This window comes from Cajanus cajan, chromosome 5, assembly GCF_000230855.2.
Source record: "Cajanus cajan strain Asha chromosome 5, NIPB_CcT2T_4, whole genome shotgun sequence".
Lineage (NCBI taxonomy): Eukaryota > Viridiplantae > Streptophyta > Magnoliopsida > Fabales > Fabaceae > Cajanus > Cajanus cajan.
Window position 1 is genome coordinate 49,625,891 of NC_138521.1, and position 19,510 is coordinate 49,645,400.

The following is a 19,510-nucleotide window of genomic DNA, read 5'->3' on the forward strand; positions in this document are numbered from 1 at the left end:
CCAACGAAACCCTAATTCACACAAAGGTACGTGCATTACTTATACGAGACTTATACACCCACAAACACTAACTTGAGCATCGGAGTCTCTTTTGCAGGTACCACCCCCATCTTGGAGCATCAAACGTACCAGTGAAGGAGGCTCCCCGATCTTGGCGCCCACCATGGGGCCGATCAAGATAGCTCTTATCGGCCACGCTTATGGTTTTCACCCGAAGCCATAGTAGACGAGCAACAGACGACGTCTATCATACGACAAGCATGGACAACGAAGCAACATTGAGAAGGCTGATCGAGCACGTCGAACAAATGCGGAAGCAACACACCGCCGATCTACAAAATATGCGTGCCAAGCATGAAACTGACCTAGCGGCGCTGCGTACCGCTAACGAGGGTAACCTAGCGGCGCTGAACGCCGAGAATGAGCGTATCCGCGCCCAGCTTCCTCGGCGCCCCTCTAAGCAACCTCCTCAACCGAGTAACCAACACGAGGAAGAGGGGCATTCAGTTTCTCAATCACCGACAACACCTAGGGCACCGACACCCCGGCCTGCTACACATCGGTCACACGCACCGACGAACAGGTCGGCCCATGAAGTCAACATTGCTCCTGCCCAGGCTCCAGGCAATTGGACGAGCATTCGTCGCCACCCCTTTGTGGACGACATCATGGAGACGCCTCTGCCCTTTGGCTGGAAGCCCCTCCACATCGGCCGCTACGACGGCACGACAGATCCGGATGAGCATATCGACCTGTACATCACACAGGTAAACCTTTACACTAATGATGATGCTATCTTGAGGTCAGTCTTCCAAAGACACTTTGAAGCTCCACGAAGTTTTCTTCAATGGAGAAGAAGCCTTGAAGTGGTTCAGTTTTCCTTAGCTTGCATAGGAAGCTTAAGGAACCAAACCAAAGGTTGAAAACCTTTGGTGAGAAACCTAAGAGAGATAGTTCCCTACGGTTTTGAGGAGAGACTTTTGATAGACTATGGCCAAGGCCAAGGAGTCCAAGAGGTGATATCTTAAAAGAACCAAGAGGAATGGGATGATATTAAAGACCTTTCATATGTTTGTACATATAGTAGTCTCTTTGTATAGGCTTATTTTTGCCTTTGTATTTGTGAGGCACTTTACTTGCTTTTAACTAGTGATTGTATATTGATTTTAGGGTGGGTTACTCGGAGAGTTTAACTCCATTTAACCTCCTTTTGTTGATACATTCATTTTATATTTTTTCAGAAGGGAAAAAGGGGTGGCATTTAGCAATGCTTGAGGGTGTGACTAGTAATTGGGCCAGAACTGGGCCTAGGCAAAATTTTGCATATTAGACTCATTTTGCTCCTAATTTTTCATAGATTTGATTTAGCTAGGTCTCATCATCATATGATGAACCTAACTAAACCAAATCAAATATTTTTGAAATAAATCATGGAGCATTTTTGAGCCTTGGCCGCCTAGCTCATTCCTTTTATTCTTGGCCAAAATTTCTAGCTTCTCTTACAAGCTTTGAAGCTTGCCTTCCAAGCTTCTAAACCTTAATAGGTTTGGCTGACCTTACCATGGTTCTTAAATGAACCATGGTCAAGGTTAGCTTCTCCTACAAGTTTTAGAAACCATGGATGGTTAGCTACACCTTACCATGGTTCCTAGTGAACCATGGTTAAGGTTAGCTTCCTCTACAAGCTACCTCTCCCTATATATTTCTAAATTGCTCATTGTACTTCACTTTTTGAGATATGAAATCAGAATTTGACTCAAATTCTCTCCTCTTAAAGTCCTAAATTTCGTGGAGAAACTTTCTCTCTAAGTTTCTCTCAAAGGTTTCCAACCTTTTAGCTTGTTCAACAAGCTTCATCACTCTTTCATGGAGTAACCGAACCTCCTTTGTGATTCTTCTCCATTGAAGCTTCTTCAAAGGAGTTCCTCATCCAAATTCGTGGTCAACCTCAAGAGTTTAAAGGTCTTGGAATGGAGCACTTGAAGATTCATTAATCTTCTCCAAGTAGTTCCATCACATGAAGTCAGCATTGCTCCTGCCCAGGCTCCAGGCAATTGGACGAGCATTCGTCGCCACCCCTTTGTGGACGACATCATGGAGACGCCTCTGCCCTTTGGCTAGAAGCCCCTCCACATCGACCGCTACGACAGCACGACAGATCTGGATGAGCATATCGACCTGTACATCACACAGGTAAACCTTTACACTAATGATGATGCTATCCTGTGTAGGGTTTTTCCGACCTCACTCAAAGGAGCTGCACTCAACTGGTATACCCAATTACCTGCTGAGTCAATTGACAACTTCGACACCCTGGTAAGGCGGTTCATAGCACAGTATGCCACGAGTCAGCCTCACCATGTCACCTCCGCAGCCTTGGCCAGTCTCAGACAGGGAGACGACGATTCGCTAAGGGCGTTCATGGAGGGTTTCGCCAGCATCTCGGTCAAGATCCAGAACCTGAATCCCGAAGTCTCCCTACACGCCATGCTCACGGCGCTCAAGCCGAGACCTTTTGTGGACAGCCTATGTCGCCGAGCCCCCGCCGATATGGATGAACTTCGTGCCCAAGCAGCAGGGAACATACAGATGGAAGAGCACTCCGCTTTTCGTGACCAGGTCTGCGGGAAGTCACAAGCGAAGCCAGACAATGGTCACAAAGACAAGATGAAAGTCAACAACGACAGTCAGTTCAAGAAGACTGCTAGAGTAAATAAAGGGGGAGATATGACTTCTATACTCCCTTGAACGCGCCCCGAGTACACATCCTAGAGGAGGTCAGCAACAACAACCTGCTCACCCTGCACCACCAGGACACAACCTCAATAGTGCAGACAAATCCAAGCACTGTCGATACCATAGAAATCATGGTCACACCACTGAGGAATGCCGCACCCTTAGAGATCGCATAGAGGAACTCGTCCAGGCGGGACACCTTGCGCAATACGTCCAGCGGCAGCAAGGCCACCGAGGAGGATACAATGGACGAGGAAGGGGTAGAGGTCGCGGTTCGGGGGCTCGCACGGACCAGCCCTCTGGATCTCAGCAAAATGCTGGCGACGCGGTGCAGGCCGAGGTAAGCCAGGAAACAGGGTCGACTCCCTTATGAGGAGTCATCAACACAATTGCAGGTGGTTTCGCAGGGGAGGCTCTAGGAGCTCGGCGCGAAAAAGACACATGCGCAGCATCAACAATGTCCACTCCACTACCTCGACCTCACACTAAAGCTCACCACCCATCACCTTTACCGATGATGACTACGTTGGTGTCTGCCCAAATCAGGATGACCCTATGGTCATCGCCGTGGAGGTCGCTAACTGGGAGGTCCACAAGATGCTGATCGACCAAGGCAGCTCGGTCGACGTCCTTTATTGGCTGACGTTCCTCAGGTTAGACATCCCTCACTCCCTGATCCAACCTCACACGGAACCCCTAGTTGGTTTTGTAGGAGAATAGGTCCACACTCGAGGGTATGTGGACCTACTAACAACCTTCGGGACCTCTCTTGACTCAAGGCGGATCATGGTCCGATACCTCCTGGTAGAGGCCAACACGTCTTACAACATAATCATCGGCAGGCCGACGTTGAACCAGCTTGGAGCAGTGATATCCACCCCACACCTCACAATGAAGTTCCCAGGGAATGGCAGCAAGGTCATCTCCGTCAAGGCAAACCAGAAGATAGCTCGGAAATGCTACGTCGAAAGTCTGAAAGTCTCATCGTCTGACGAGCGTCAAAGAAGTGACCTTCCCACAGTGGCTCACATCACCCACGTGGATATCACCGACCTGGATCTGAGGTCGGACTCCCATGACGAACGACCGAGTTCCATCGACGAGCTCGATGACCTCCAGATCAGAAAGCTTCATGGGCAATGCACAAAAATCAGCAGGCAGCTGAACCCGGAGTTACGACAACAGCTCAAAGCCGAAATCTCCAGGAATGCCGACCTCTTTGCATGGTCCAGTGCCGACATGTCAGGTATAGATGCTAACTTCATCTGTCACAGGTTAGCAATTAACAAAGAGGCGAAAGCAGTGGCTTAGAGGAAGAGGAAGGTCGGTGGTGAGGCGAGAGGCCATCATCACCGAGATGCACAAGCTGCTGAACGCGGGCTTCATCCGCGAGGTCAGGTACACCACGTGGCTAGCAAACGTGGTACTGGTCAAAAAGAGCTCGGGAAAGTGGCGCATGTGCGTCGACTATACCGACTTGAACAAAGCGTGCCCCAAGGACTCGTACCCGTTGCCGAGCATCGACAGGTTGGTTGATGGAGCATCTGGGCACGCCCTCCTCAATTTCCTTGATGCTTATTCCGGGTACAACAAGATCATGATGTACCCACCATACGAGGTGCACACGTCATTCATCACCGATCACGCCAACTACTGCTACCGGGTGATGCCCTTCGATCTCAAAAATGCGGGGGCCACGTACCAGTGGCTGATGGACAAGGTTTTCCACCAGTATATCAGATGGAACATGGAGGTCTACGTCAATGACATGGTGGTCAAAACCACCTCAGCCGGGATCATGTTGCCGACCTGGCCGAGGTGTTCGGGCAGATCAGGAAGCACAACATGCACCTCAACCTAGAAAAGTGCATCCTCGACGTTCAGGGAAGTAAGTTCCTTGGATTCATGATCACTAACAGGGGGATCGAGGCCAACCCGGAGAAGTGCAAAGCCAGCATCCAGATGCAGAGCCCTCAAAATGTGAAGGAAGTCCAATGCTTGGCGAAAAGGTTGGTTTCCCTGTCCCGTTTTATCCCCAGGCTGACGGAGAAAGCGGGGCCCATCTTCACCCTGTTGCGCAAGCTGAAAAATTTCAAATGGACGGACCGGTGCGAAGAGGCTTTCAAAAGCTTCAAAGCATTCCTCACGACTCCGCCAATTCTCCAGAGGCCGGATCATCAAGCCGACCTCCTCCTCTACCTGGCCGTGACAGAAGGCGCGATCAGCGCAGTTATAGTTCAAGAGAACCAGAAAGTGCAGACACCAGTCTATTTCATCAGTTGAGTCCTCCAGGACACCGAGAAACGATATCAGACGATTGAAAAGCTTGCACTGGCACTCGTCACCGCAGCTCGGCGTCTCCGACCTTACTTTCAGAGTCACCAGGTTATAGTCAAGACCGACTACCCAATCAAGCAAATCCTAAGAAAGCCAGAGCTCGTCGGGCAGATGATAGCGTGGTCGGTCGAATTGTCTGAGTTCGGCATCTAGTATGAAAGCCACGGCGCTTTGAAAGCTCAATGCTTAGCTAACTTCGTGGCCAAACTGACGCCAACCTCGGTCGAGGAGCCACAAGTATGGACTTTGTATGTTGATGGGTCCTCCAACTCTAAAGGTGGTGGGGCAGGTATCATCCTGGAAGGGCCGAACCAAGTCACCTTGGAACAATCTCTCAAGTTCGGTTTCAAAGTGACGAACAACCAAGCAGAGTACGAAGCACTTCTCGCAGGGCTAAGGTTAGCCCACGAGTACGAAGCGACTCAAAACTCATCGTAGAGCAGCTCATCGGGACATACTAGGCCAAGGATGTTCTTCTACAGCGGTATTTCCACATGGCATCACATCAGATCTCGACCTTCGATGAGTTCACTATACAACATGTACCACGAGAGCAAAATACCAGAGCCGACCTCCTATCAAAGCTCACCAGCACCAAACGCCCTGGACAACATCGGACCATTATCCAAGAAACCTTGTATTCACCCAGCTTGGACAACAAGGTTGTCAACACCAGCGACAATGAAGAACAAGGGTGGATGACAGGTATTTGGAACTACTTGAAGGCAGGAATTTTACCTAAGGATAAAGATGAAGCTCGAAAGATGAGGGGAAGGTCGGCTAAGTTCGTAATTATCAGAGACGAACTGTTCAAGCGTGGAATCTCCATCCCTTTGCTCAAATGCTTGAATGCACCTCAAGCCGCTTATGTCATCGAGGAGATCCACTGAGGTATATGTGAAATGCATTCCGGAGCGCGCTCGATGGCAGCTAGGGTACTTTGGGCTGGGTACTACTGCCCACCTTGAAGTCAGATAGCTAAGTCTACGTGCAAAAATGCAAAGAGTGCCAGCAGTTCGGCAACGCGCATCGACAACCACCCGAAGCTCTCCACCAAATGATGTCCCTGTGGCCTTTCGCCCAGTGGGGAATGGACATCCTAGGACCGTTCCCCCCTGCGAAAGGTCATCTCAAATTCCTCTTGGTGGCAATCGACTACTTCACCAAGTGGATCGAAGCGTGCCCACTCGCCAAGATCACCACTGAGAATATACGGAAGTTCACCTGGAAGAGCATCATATACAGGTTTGGAATTCCGCATTCCCTTTTCACTGATAATGGCCGACAATTCATTGCGCAAAGCTTCAAAGACTTCCTTCGGGAACTTGGAATTAAGCACCTCCCGACCTCGGTGGAACATCCGCAAACTAATGGCCAAGTCGAAGCTGCAAACAAAGTGGTACTCCGAGAGCTCAAGAAGCGGCTAGGGAACGCCAAGGGACAATGGGCTGACGAACTCTCCAGCATTCTCTGGGCGTACCATTGCACCCCCCAGTCAACAACGCAGGAAACGCCTTACAGGCTGACTTATGGAACTGACGCCATGATCCCAGTGGAAGTCAGGGAGGCATCTCACCGACGTCAGGTCTTCAACAGCGAGCAAAATGCTCAAGAAATAGCAGCTGACCTTGACTTGATTGACGAGCTCAGAGACGAAGCTTAGAGACGAAGCTCAGATTCATGAAGAAGCTTGCAAACTCTGAGCTTCCAGAAGATACAATACGCGAGTACGACCTCGCTCTTTCCGAGTTGGTGACCTGATATGGCGACTATTAGGCAAAGCATTGAGAGACACATCAGACGGCAAGCTCGCACCCACCTGAGGTGGCCCATTCCGAGTTGTAGAAGACTTGGAGAACGGGGCATACCGACTGGAAGAACTCAGCGAAAAACCCATCCCGCGAACTTGGAATGCCACGCATCTCAAGTTTTATTTCAGTTAACTTTGTATGAATGAGCTGTGCACTCTTTTCCCGACTCAGTCTTTTGTCCCAAAAAACAAAAAAATGGGTTTTGGCTGAGAGGGTTTTTAACGAGACACACATAACATCAATAAAATAACTCATTCTTTTCCATTCATATCTTCTTAATTCTGCATCATTTCACCATAAGATACTTTATGCTAAATCGAGGTCGAGTTCGAACCTTGGTACGATTCACTTCACTCTAAACCGAGGTCGAGTTCGAACCTTGGTACGATTCATTTTACTTCAAACTGAGGTTGAGTTCGAACCTTGGCTCGATATATTTTACTTTACACCGAGGTCGAGTTAAAACCTTGGTACGATTTATTTCACTCTAAGCCGAGGTCGAGTTCGAACCTTAGTAAAAGTTACTTCACACCGAGGTCAAGTTCGAACCTTGGTACGATTTATCTCACTCTAAGTCGAGGTCGAGTTCCAACCTTAGTAAGAGTTACTTTACGCTAAACCGAGGTCGAGTTCGAACCTTGGTACGATTTGTTTCACTTTAACCCGAGATCAAGTACGAACCTCAACAAACATTATTTTTATCTTACACAGAGGTCGAGTTTGAATCTCGATCTGAATCGCTCTATCTCGCCAAGGGTCGAGTTCGAACCTCAATACGAATTATTTACATCAGGCCAAGTTTGAGCCCCAGAAAAGTACAAAAAACACAAGTGCATAAGCAGACAGTCAAATAGAACCACCAAAAGCGCGAGGATAAAATCTCGAAAGAAAAAATATTATATACACAACAATGTTTGCAGAGTTCAACACCTGAATACAAAGAAAAAATCAAGCAGAACAAAATAAACTAAGCTATTACAAAACTGGCCTAGGCAGAGGCATTTTCGCTCGAGCTGTCCTGGAGGTCGTCCTCTTTCACCAGCTTCCCGAAGCGCACCTCTTTCTCCACATGCATGGCAGAGAGGTCGACCCCCGGTGCAAGTAGCCTCGCCTGGCGAGATGCCTTGAGGAATCCCCTCTTGTGCTCGAACAGGACAGCTCGCTCAGTTCCCTCGAGCTTCTTCTTCAGCTCTTCCTTCTCTGCAACCATCTTTGAGAGGTCCACCCTGAGTGCGGCGACCTCCTCTTCTTTCCCACCGAGAAGCACCTTGTCACAAAGACGCTTCTCAGCTGCCACCACGAGATCAACCTTCAGGGAAGTTACCTCGTCTTCTAAGGCACGCAACCGACCTCGGGAAGAATTGGCGAGCTCTTGCAGCTCACTCACTTGGGCAGCGTGAGTCTCATTGGACCTCAGAGCAATCTCTAAGGACTTCTGAACTCTCTCCAGCTCCCTCCTGGTGGCTTGAAGCTCGGCCTCATTCTGCAGCTTAGCATCCCCGAGAGCGCCCGCCAAGGCCCGGTTCTCCTCCTTCAAGGCCTTGTTCTCTTCCCTCAAAGGCTGGACTCGGCCCTTCAGCTTCGCCAGGTCCTCCTGCTACTTGGACCACTTATGCTTCTAGTGGTCCACGATGGCCATGGTCCTCTTCAGGAAGACCTCAGCAGAATCAAGGCCTTCCACTGGCCTGGCCGTCTCGATCATGGCTTGATCAGCCGTACTCAACGACTCCTTGGAGAAGAACTTCTCCGAGGTCACCTCCGCGCTCCACAGAGAATCTATGTCCTCCGAAGCGCTCACATGATCCAGTTGCACCTGAGAACGATCCTTCCCAAAGCAATGGGCGAGGTATTGGCTTCTGGGGGGCCCCTTCGACGAGCTAGACGGTGGCGCCGAGGTCGCGGGAGTAGGTGTCGGGACCTCGGATCTCGACCCCTTTCCGCGGGCATCGACAGAAGCAGAGGCAGGCGCCTCCTGCTCAACCACGGCGGCACCTGCCCCTGGTACCTCCGAACTCAGAGCCACCTGGACCCCGACAACATTCCCTGGTTGCAAAAGACAAAACTTTCTTCCTAAGAAAAAAGTCAAGAAAAAGGGAGCATAGAAGAAAACCCAAAAAGCAAGGCACCCACCTCGGTGGCCTGGGCAACCTGCTCGGAGGCCGCTTGGGGAGCTCCCTCGGGCGGAGAACTCCCAGTAGGGTCGACCGCATCGGCGTCAGCAGCCTTGGAGGTCACCTCCTCAGCATCTCGAGGGGTAGAGGTCCCCCCGACCTCTTTCTCTCCCCTCTTTCTTTTTCTTCGGGTCTCTAAGGGGGCCACATCCTCCTCCTGAGGTTCGGGAACCTCAATTTTGGCGACGTTGTAACGCGACTTCAGCTCGCGCCACTTGCTTTTGCCCATTATGCCTACAAGTACAAGAATGAGACGCGTCAGTAAAAGAAAACATTTGCGAACCCTAGCAACTAAAAAGGACAAGATACTCACTCTCTAGACCCCTCTCCTTGTACGCCGAGTTAGCAAGCCACAGGACGAGCTTGCAATCCAACGGACGAGGGAAACCGAGCCGCCCCATGAAACCGAGCCGGGGCCGGCCGACAATAAAAGGGAAACTTCGGCAGCCCGTCGAAGTGGAACACCTCATCTTTTAACGGGTCGACACCCTGGAGCGCGACCCGGAAGAACTTTTGTTTGAATTTTTTGTAAGACTGGGAGTACAGAGAAAACAACCCCCCAAACTTACTACCACTCAGAGACGCCCAACCATAAGAAGGGACGCCCAGTTTCAAATGATAAAAATGGAGAAAAACAAGAAGAGATAACCCTATCCCTAGGGCCGAACACAAGACTTGAAAAGCCCTAAAAAAACCCTAGCTATTGGGGTGCAACTGGCAAGGAGCCGAGTTGACGAAATTCAAAGGGAAGACAAACACCTAAATCCCTAAAGAGACACTGGTACACATAAAAATGGGGAGGGTCAGAAGAACTCCCCATGTACACGCGCTCACCGGCCTAGCAGGGCTCAAGCCGGATAAGTTTGGAGATGGAAGGGTCACAGATTCTATGCAATTTTCGAATCACATTGATCTCCATGAAGGACCTAAAAACGCTTTGGAACTCCCCAACATCACTCTTGACCCACTCATAGACAGGGATACTGGAAGCAGGTTCCTTAGGCTGGCTCTCCCCCTTTCTCTTTTCAGCGACAGCCGCCCCGGCAGCCACCGCCTTGCCGCGCGTCTTGCCCTTGCCCTTGGCTGGCGCGGTGGGAGCGGCCCCATCGTTGCCAACCATCAAGAAAATCAAAAGATTTGAGAAGAAGGAGAAGGTAGGGAAATCGAAGTACCTGGTACTCCTTTGACAAATGAAAGAACAATAAGGAAGAAGAAGAACTCAGTTGCCAGAAATGGTGACGGAGAGGAACGAAACCAAGAAAGGCGAAGACGGTGAGCGGAGCAGAGAAACGAAGAAGCGTCAAGAACAAGACAAAGAAAAAGAGTAAAGTAAAAGGGGAAGAGGCGCGAGAGAGAGAAAAGAAACCTCCAAAATTCAAAACAACCACGACACATGTCAGCCAGGGAACACAACTGACGACACATTTAATGAGCCCCATTATGACAAGCACAAGTCATCATTACGTAACCGTCACTTCCCATTAACGCGTCGCCCACGCGTTATGGGAACAAGGCAACAGTTATGACACATGGCATCTTAACAGACAAGCGTACGCGAAGGGCCACGACCCCTTGAGGATCTCGGTCTTAACTCCTCGACCCACGGTCTTCGGAGCTCGGGGGGCTAGTGTACTATCCGTACCGCTATGCCGAGCTCGAGCTCGGCATCTCAACGCAGCGTGACCTCGGACACGCGCTAAGCCACGTCAGCCTGGCGTCCAAATAGGTTATAAACTAATCTCGGGCCCAAGGCCCAACGAAACCCTAATTTACACAAAGGTACGTGCATTACTTATACGAGACTTATACACCCACAAACACTAACTTGAGCACTGGAGTCTCTTTTGCAGGTACCACCCCCATTTTGGAGCATCAAACGTACCAGTGAAGGAGGCTCGCCGATCTTACCCAGCAGATCGTCCCCTACGACCGATCTCCGGTAAGAACAAAAAGTGTTTTTAAATTTTGTGTATAAATAACATTATTCTTACATTAGCATTGCGCCCTATCCTCTAGGTAAGACTAAAATGCTTTCTAGAACGATGCTGTGTTGGTGTGTAAAGATGCTCTTGGTTCTAAGGTTGCAGATTACCATACTAGTCATGAAACAGGGGGATTTGTTATGACTGGTGTACATCGGAAGAAGGTTGAAATGAAATTTGGATTTCTGTAATTGTAAGGTAGGTTGAAGGTTAAAGGGAGTAACTATAGTAACTTTAATTTAAAAATGTGGTGTTTTATTTATTTGGCTAAAAGCCTATTTTGGTCCCTTATAATAATTGTTTGTTTCAATTTAGTGCCACTTTTATTTTCGGTTTCAATTTGGTCCCAAACTAATTAATTGATTTTAATTAGATCCCTAATAAATTAATTGGTTTCAATGTGGGACTTCCGTCCAAATTTCTTTAACAGTGTTAACTGTTGGCCACGTGGATGCCACATAGATGCATAGGTAGATGCCACATAGATGCATAGGTAGATGCCACGTGGATGCCATTTTTTTGAAAATACCTGGAGCCAGAACAGCCCGTTCTGAAACCAGAACGGGCCGTTCTGGATGCACTCTTGGTGTGTTAATTTTGCATCTGAAACGGGTCGTTCCAGATGCAAAATTAACACACCAAGAGTATAGCAGAACGGGTCGTTCTGAAACCAGAACGGCCCGTTCTGGATTCAAAACGGCCCGTTCCAAAATTGAGTATAGAATATTATTTATTAATTTTATTAAAAAATATAATAATTTTGAAAAATATTTTTTTATGGTAAAATTTTTAAAATTACTTATTTTTATAAAATACAATTATCTTATAAATAGAGTAATAACTTTTTCATTTTCTCTTTCTATCTGAATAAATATTTAAGCGTCACTTTATAATTTTTTGTAACTTATTTAAAATTAGAGGAATAAAATGATAAAAATTAATAAGATAAACATAATAAAATTATTAATTTATTTTCTTTTAGTGTCCTCTAATTTTTACATTCATTTAAAACAAAAATATTTTGTATGTTAATTTGAATTAATTTAACGAAGTATCATATGATTTTTAATTTTTTAAATTTTTTTATAAATTTGATCTATACATGAATAACTTTTTAATTTAACAATTAAATTCTTAAAAATTTGATATAGAATATTAATTATTAAATAGAATAAATCTATCAAGACTTATTCTTGAAGTAAGTAAATTTTTTCTTCATTAAAAATGAAGATAATTTTACCACAAAATAAAAAACAATTAAATAATAAAATAAAATATAAAAAATATTAATATATTTATTATATTAGATATAACAACATAATTAAAATATAATTAATAATATATATTTTATAAAATTATTAATATTGTATATATATATAAAATAAAAAAATAAAAAAAAATTTAGTGGGGGCAAGTGCCCTCACTATGATTAACTTAGATCTGTCCCCGCATATGGTTGTGTGGTGAAATGTTAGTCTTGTGTATCCTCTTCCTTTACTTCAGGTTCTACCTCTTCAAGAACAGGTTGTTGTTGGGGTACATTGTTAATGACTTCAAGGAAAAATACTATGTCATTTCATCCTTTACTGGTTTCAATTAGGTCCCTAATAAATTAATTCAATTAGGTCCCTAATAAATTAATTGGTTTCAATGTGGGACTTCCGTCCAAATTTCTTTAACGGTGTTAACTGTTGGCCACGTGGATGCCACGTAGATGACACGTGGATGCCAATTTTTTTGAAAATACCTGGAACCAGAACGGCCTGTTCTGAAACCAGAATGGGTCGTTCTGTTTGCACTTTTAGTGTGTTAATTTTGCAACTGGAACGGGCCGTTCCGGATGCAAAATTAACACATCAAAAGTTCAACCAGAACGGCCCGTTCTGGTTTCAGAACGGACCGTTCTGGTTCCCATTGTTTTCAAAAAAAATTGTCATCCACGTGGCATCCACCTATGCATCTACATGGCATCCACGTGGCGAACAGTTAACTCCATTTAAATAATTTGGACGGAAGTCCCACATTGAAACCAATTAATTTATTAGGGACCAAATTGAAACAAAAAAATAAAAGTGGGACTAAATTGAAACAAATAATTATTATAAGGGACCAAAATATATTTTTAGCCTATTTATTTTAATGCGGAGCAATTTAGTGACTAAATAAATCACTCTTTAAAATAAATAAAAAAAATATTAAATAAAAATATAAATAACATGACACTAATTATAACTTTATTAGTTTAAAAATTAAGGTTCTGTTTCAAAATATTTCAATTTTTTAATTATCATGGTAATTCTCTAAGAAATTCTACAAGATTAAATTGCAACGTGGCAAGGAATTTGATTCATGACTAGTTACTGAGGTGCTGACTGATCTTTTTTTAACCCTGCGATTTCTAAAAGTTAATCACTTATTCACCTTGTTTTTCAACCAATAAGATACTAAGATTACGTAGATTTTTTTTTATTTTTATTTTTATGAAAAACAAAAGTTTAAGAAAAATGAGATAGTACCTCACTTAAATTCAATAATGTACTTATATTTACTTTATCCCTATGACACAAGTGAGACGAAAAAGAATATCAATCTATATTTTGTCTTACTTCATTAAATTACAGATTCTTTGATTGGGTAGTGTTTTAAATATCATACAGTAGTGACAGTACAAATTTAATTTTATAAATACAAACTCGTACAACGTCAAACTTTTCAATGCGCAAAACACTCAACTTTTCTTTTTCAAACTTGGGATTGTTAATCCTTCATAGAAGAAAACTCACAGCTTATAATGATTGAAAATACAAATACATCACTAACTTTGTTTTGATGTCACTTAATTTCACTAATATTTCTCAAGCACACGTGAGCCTACGGCATTCAAATATTATTATTTTTTCAATTATTTTTTATATTTTTTGACACCGTAAAGACGCATGAAAATAACAATGATTTTTTTTTTTGAGTAATGAAAATAACAATGCTAAGGTGGAAGAAATTGATTTATTTATTTAAAGTGAAATAATCATAATAACGTAAGCATGCATGATACAATGGCGGCTAACAATGATTTAATGCATTAACTACAAACAACAACATAAATTATTAAAAAATATAAAGTGGCGCAAAACATGTTTGTAAGAACAATTTGAAACTGATGTGATCTGAGTTTGCCGTAATGATGTGTTCTTCTAAGGCTTTTCATTGATAGTATATAAAATGAGTTAATCGTCTCTACCCGTTATTAGCGTAAAGTTTTTTAAATCAAAATTTTTAAATTTTTTTTTATTTTATTAATGACATTATTAAAAGATATGATTGATTGTTAATGTAAAAATTTTACACTAGCAATATATAGATGATTAACTTATATAAAATTATCTCGGCTTTATATATATATATACACTTTTTTCCTGTTTTAATTACATGAAATATAATTTATTTTAAATGTATTAATTATTGAGTTTTTTTTAATATTTTAAATTTATCGTAAAATTTATTAATAGGAACTTTTTATATATATATATAAAACATTCATTTGTTTCTTACTAAAGTGGATGTTTTTTAGTTATTTACTGAAACTATTAATTCAAAAAATATTTCTTAAATTACACGTATTATCATTAAATGTAAATAACAATTCTATCATTTAATTTTGTGGACATTCTTAAAATTAAATTTAAATTTATGATATTATTAGTTAAAATTAATTAATATAACTAATTTTTATATTTTAATTAGTGTATAAAACAACTAAATTAAAACTTATAATCTTGTACGTATTAATTCAATTGCTTTCTTTTATTGATATAATTAAATATTTTTTTTCATAAATAAAACAAGAGGTAATATTATTCTATATAATTATTAGCACTTAGAATTATTTAAACATATATTGTAACATAAGTTTTCGTATAAAACTTATATTTGAGATTAATTTAAATATGCATCTCAATTATCTTTATAGTGTGTTTGGATGGGGAATTTAAATGGAGTAATTCATTTGATGAATTTCAAATTTTTTAAGGTGAAATACCTTGTTTGGATGGAGAATTTACAAGGAATTTGAAATTCAAGTATTTGTGAAATTTTTTAAAATAGTAGAATTTCAAATTCTTCCAAAAAAAAGTAAGAATTTGAAATTCCTCATATTTTTTTCTTCTTATTTCACTTATATATTTTATCTTATCTCTTATCTTTTCATATTTTTAATTATTGAATATTTAAAAATATTCTTTAAAATTATTAAATATTATCTAATATTAATTTTTTAAATTATTAAATATTTAAAAATTAGCTAATATTTATTTTTATAAAATTTAATTTAAAAATCTCAACATATAAATATATTTTTTAAAACAATTTTACCATGGTGGAATCAAATTATCATATCCAACCCAATAATTTAAAATTTGAAAATTTTGAATTGACTTATTCAAACAAAATATTTTAAGAATGATAGAAATTGAAATAAAAGCAATTCAAATACCAAGAATTTAAAATTCTTTGAATTTGTAAAATTCCTTATCCAAACATATCATTAAGTTCTTTTATTTTATAACATAATCCTGCATAGATAACACAACTAGTTAAGTTCTTGTGTTATAATCTTACTCTTTTTTTTTCCCGAAAAGGCTGATAGTTGTTTCTAACTTTACATTATAAGAGATTGTACTCTATCCTACATGTTATTTATATTAACTTTATTTTTCTATCAGTTACTTTTTGGGGAAAATGTCTTTATCAATGTGGTAATTCAAAACTTACTAATTGTATTTATTAATTATATCATTATAAAAAAAAATAATAGTGTAAAAAATATCAAAACAATAAACGACAAAGATAATAAAATATAAATTATTTCAATGTAAAGGAATGGATTAATTACTCTTCTAAATTTAAATATTATAATATCAAATAATAATAATAAAAATATATACGAATAGAGCAATAATCAATTATAATTTAATTTTTGTAGAAAAACTAGTGTTTGTTTATATGTTTTTGTTTGTTCTGCTCATCATTTTGATATCTATACTCCTATTTAATGTCAGTTCGCAGTTCAGTCTTAATTAGTCACATTATTTTGTATTCTTAATTTGTTTTTTAAAATAACAATGCTATTATTTGTTTTCATGCCTCTTGCCACGAGACCACTCCACAAATGTTCTTTTTTGAGAAACAATCGTTAGACTTTGAGTTAGACATAAACCTACCACGAGGAACAACCTATTTTTCCGTATATTTCTATTGATCAACATAAATGCATCTTATACATATGAAAATACAATAAAAGGTACATTTCTAGAAGGTTAATAAATTAAGATTTTGAAAGAGTGAAAATAAAATAAGAGTATAAATGAGAATAGTTACATTATAATTTTTTTTTGTGGTGGGGCATAGACACTACTATCGTATCCAGGCAATTGAGTCGATTAGGAGTGAATGTGTGGATATATTTACAATAACAATAGGTCAATAGCAGCACATCATTTCCATCATTTTGCAATTTGCCACGTTCGATGAACATGAGATTCCAAAAATAAAATAAAATTCACAAGAGTCAACATTATAATACAAAAACATCATTAATCAACGGTTAGACTTCGAACTAAAATAATGTACGTATATTTTTTTTATTGCAATTTTAAAGTAAAAGAACCCCAATTCGTTCAGAGATTGGTAAATAGACAATTTTGATTATGCACGGCACAATTCCGTTGAAATAGGTAGTCTTTAATCTTTGAAACTAAAAATATCAAATAGATTTTTGAATGTATAAATAGAGAGTATAAAATATATAAAAAAAATACAATTTATGTGATGATATTAAAATATTAATATATTTTTTAAAACTAAAATAATAGTAATTAATTAAATTAAGAGACTTGTTTCATTTGATAATTTCTTAATTTCAAAAACTAACACAACAATGTTTTTTCAAATTCAGGAATAAAAATGATTTTTCACTCCATTTTGTATTTATTCGTGCTTGATCATAGATTCATATTTGTTATTCTATATGACGTGAAATGAAAACACAATAAGCAGGCAGGATGTTTTTCAAACTTACAACAGGAGCACCTCATCTGTCATAACAAACGTTACATTTGTGGTCCTAAAAGTGACGGCATACGAATGTAGAAGACTAGGTCTCAACAAATGAGGAAAAGAGTGTTTAAATTTTAAATATCTTGTGGCTTGAAAAATGTATTAAGGTTAATTTAACCACTCAACTAAAATTAAAAAATTCAAAAGTGTAATTTGTCTGTGCTTACTTTAGGATTAGGATTTTTATATTTGTTTATGATGGATGTATAGGCTTGAAAATTTTGAAATTTGATAAGATAGTAAATTTTTATTGGATATCATATCTTGGTGTGTAATTTTGATTATTACAAATAAAATTTTGGGCTAGATTATTTAGGATTGACCTGATTTTATTTAAGTATGATGGGTTAATTATACACTAAGAATGGTGGTTCGGATTAGTATCGTCACTCCATATTCCTAATCTAATTGGTTATCTATAGATTATTAGACAACAATGATTGATCAAAATCCGACTTACTTTAAGATTGAGACTATTTATTGTTTGTCATCCTCCTCTATCCCAACTTAGTGGATTCATATTTTAAAAAAGAAATCTGGGATGGTACATAATCCTACTCCAGCAACATGAAAAACAACGTTCAAATTTGTTAAAAGAACGCTTAAAAAAACCATGAAAGAAGGTATGTCCCTTTCAATAGCAATTAATCATTCGTCCTCTATATTTTGCGATGGTAAAACCAGTTTTTGAAAACAGAAATAAGTTTATTGCACAATTTGGGCCCTCTCGATAATACAAGTTGGTTGGTTGGGTTTTATTGGGCTTGCCATCTTTTCCTGGGAGTCATTACAATCCTGTCTTGGAAACAGAAGAGTTTGCTACCTAGACTAGAATGTAGAATTACACCGACCCCAAGAAGATGATAGTCAAAACTTCAACCACTCATTCCGGTTAATGCTTTTGAAGAATCTCTCCTGGTTTGGTATTTTTTCATGTAATTTTCTTTTGGTAAAATGTTTCCTTATCAATTCAAGATAATAATAAATAGCACAGTATTTGATGACTTTACGAGAAGGTATTAACTCAGTCAGCTCAACTATGGGCTTTGTATTTTCTGAGCGTGGCTGGATTAGGGCCATTAATTGCGGGCTGATAATACGCTGGCCCATTCTGTCTTATCATTCTTTTCATTTTGACCCAATTACTCCTTTGCAACCACACTAAGATAATAAAAAATAAAAAATATGGTTTTATGAAAGATATTTAATAGGTTAAATACCTCTTTTGGTCCCTTACAATGTTTTTTTATTTTAATTTAGTCCCACTTTAATTTTTGGTCTCAATTTAGTCTCCAATAACTTAAATTAGTGCAATTTGGAACTTCCGTCCAAATGATTTAGACGGAGTTAACTGTTGGTCACGTGGCATCTACGTGGATGCCACGTGGATGCGCACGTGGATACCAAAATTCCATAAAAACCTGAAACCAGAACGGACCGTTCTACTTTTAGAACGGGCCGTTCTGAATTCAGAACGGCCAGTTCCAAAATGCCATGTTTTTTATTGTATTTTTTTATTATATCTATATTAATAAATATATAATAAATACAAAAATACAATAAATTAATATTCATTTATGAATAAAACTAAAAAAAAATCAAATAAGATAAAACCTTCCAAAATATTTTTTTGATTCGAATTTATCCAGTTCAAAATCTTGACTAAAAATGTATTTCAAAAATTGAAAATAAAATTCGGGTTTAGGGGTACCTCCTCAAGAACAGGTTGTTATTGTTGGGGTACATCGTCAATGACTTCAAGGAAAAATACTGTTTCGTTTTATCCTTGATTGTATAATGTCAATTTGGTAGTAAGTGATTCACTCCAATTTGACTAACAATGAAATAAAACTTGTTACCATTGTCCTTAGTGATACACTGCATCATCGTTAATGATATACTGTATAGCCCAAATGTTTAGCAATTGAAGTTATTAATCCTCATTAACAATATTATCAAATCTAGTGTTTGAAATACTTTGTATTTTAGTTTTTTTGCGCACGAAATTCTGGTTCAGAATGACCCGTTCTAAAACCAGAACGGCCCATTCTGGTTACACTATTAGTGTGTTAATTTTGGACCTAGAACGGCCCGTTCCTGGTGCAAATTTTACACACCAACCAGAACGGACCATTCTGGTTCCTGGTGTATTCAAGTATTTTTTGATCCACCTATGTGGCATCTACGTGGCATCCACTTGGCAACCACGTGACCACCAATTAACTCCGTTTAAATCATTTAGACGAAAGTCTCAAATTAAAATGATTTAAATTATTGAGGACCAAATTGAGACCTAAAATTAAAGTGGGACTAAATTGAAACAAAAAAATATTGTAAGGGACCAAAAGAGGTATTTAACCTA

The 19,510-nt window shown here is 40.1% G+C and overlaps 2 protein-coding genes across 2 annotated transcripts; both read left to right on the top strand.

The window, feature by feature from the left end:
- Positions 1–260: 260 nt before the first annotated feature.
- LOC145958049 (uncharacterized) lies at positions 261–3,456 on the top strand. Its single transcript, XM_083074503.1, has 4 exons — positions 261–802; positions 2,232–2,686; positions 2,814–3,076; positions 3,283–3,456. The coding sequence occupies exons 1-4, from the start codon at positions 261–263 to the stop codon at positions 3,454–3,456; spliced, it is 1,434 nt and encodes a 477-aa protein (XP_082930629.1).
- Positions 3,457–5,567: 2,111 nt separating this feature from the next.
- On the top strand, positions 5,568–5,963 carry LOC145958050 (uncharacterized). The gene has a single exon (XM_083074504.1). It carries the CDS (start codon positions 5,568–5,570, stop codon positions 5,961–5,963), a length of 396 nt encoding a protein of 131 aa, XP_082930630.1.
- The last annotated feature ends 13,547 nt before the right edge of the window (positions 5,964–19,510 follow it).

Coding starts and splice junctions, on each gene's coding strand:
- LOC145958049 (XM_083074503.1), top strand. CDS start 261: ATGGACAACGAAGCAACATTGAGAAGGCTGATCGAGCACGTCGAACAA. Junction 803..2,231: donor AATGATGATGCTATCTTGAG/GTCAGTCTTCCA, acceptor TATCCTGTGTAG/GGTTTTTCCGACCTCACTCA. Junction 3,077..3,282: donor GCGACGCGGTGCAGGCCGAG/GTAAGCCAGGAA, acceptor TGCCCAAATCAG/GATGACCCTATGGTCATCGC.
- LOC145958050 (XM_083074504.1), top strand. CDS start 5,568: ATGGCATCACATCAGATCTCGACCTTCGATGAGTTCACTATACAACAT.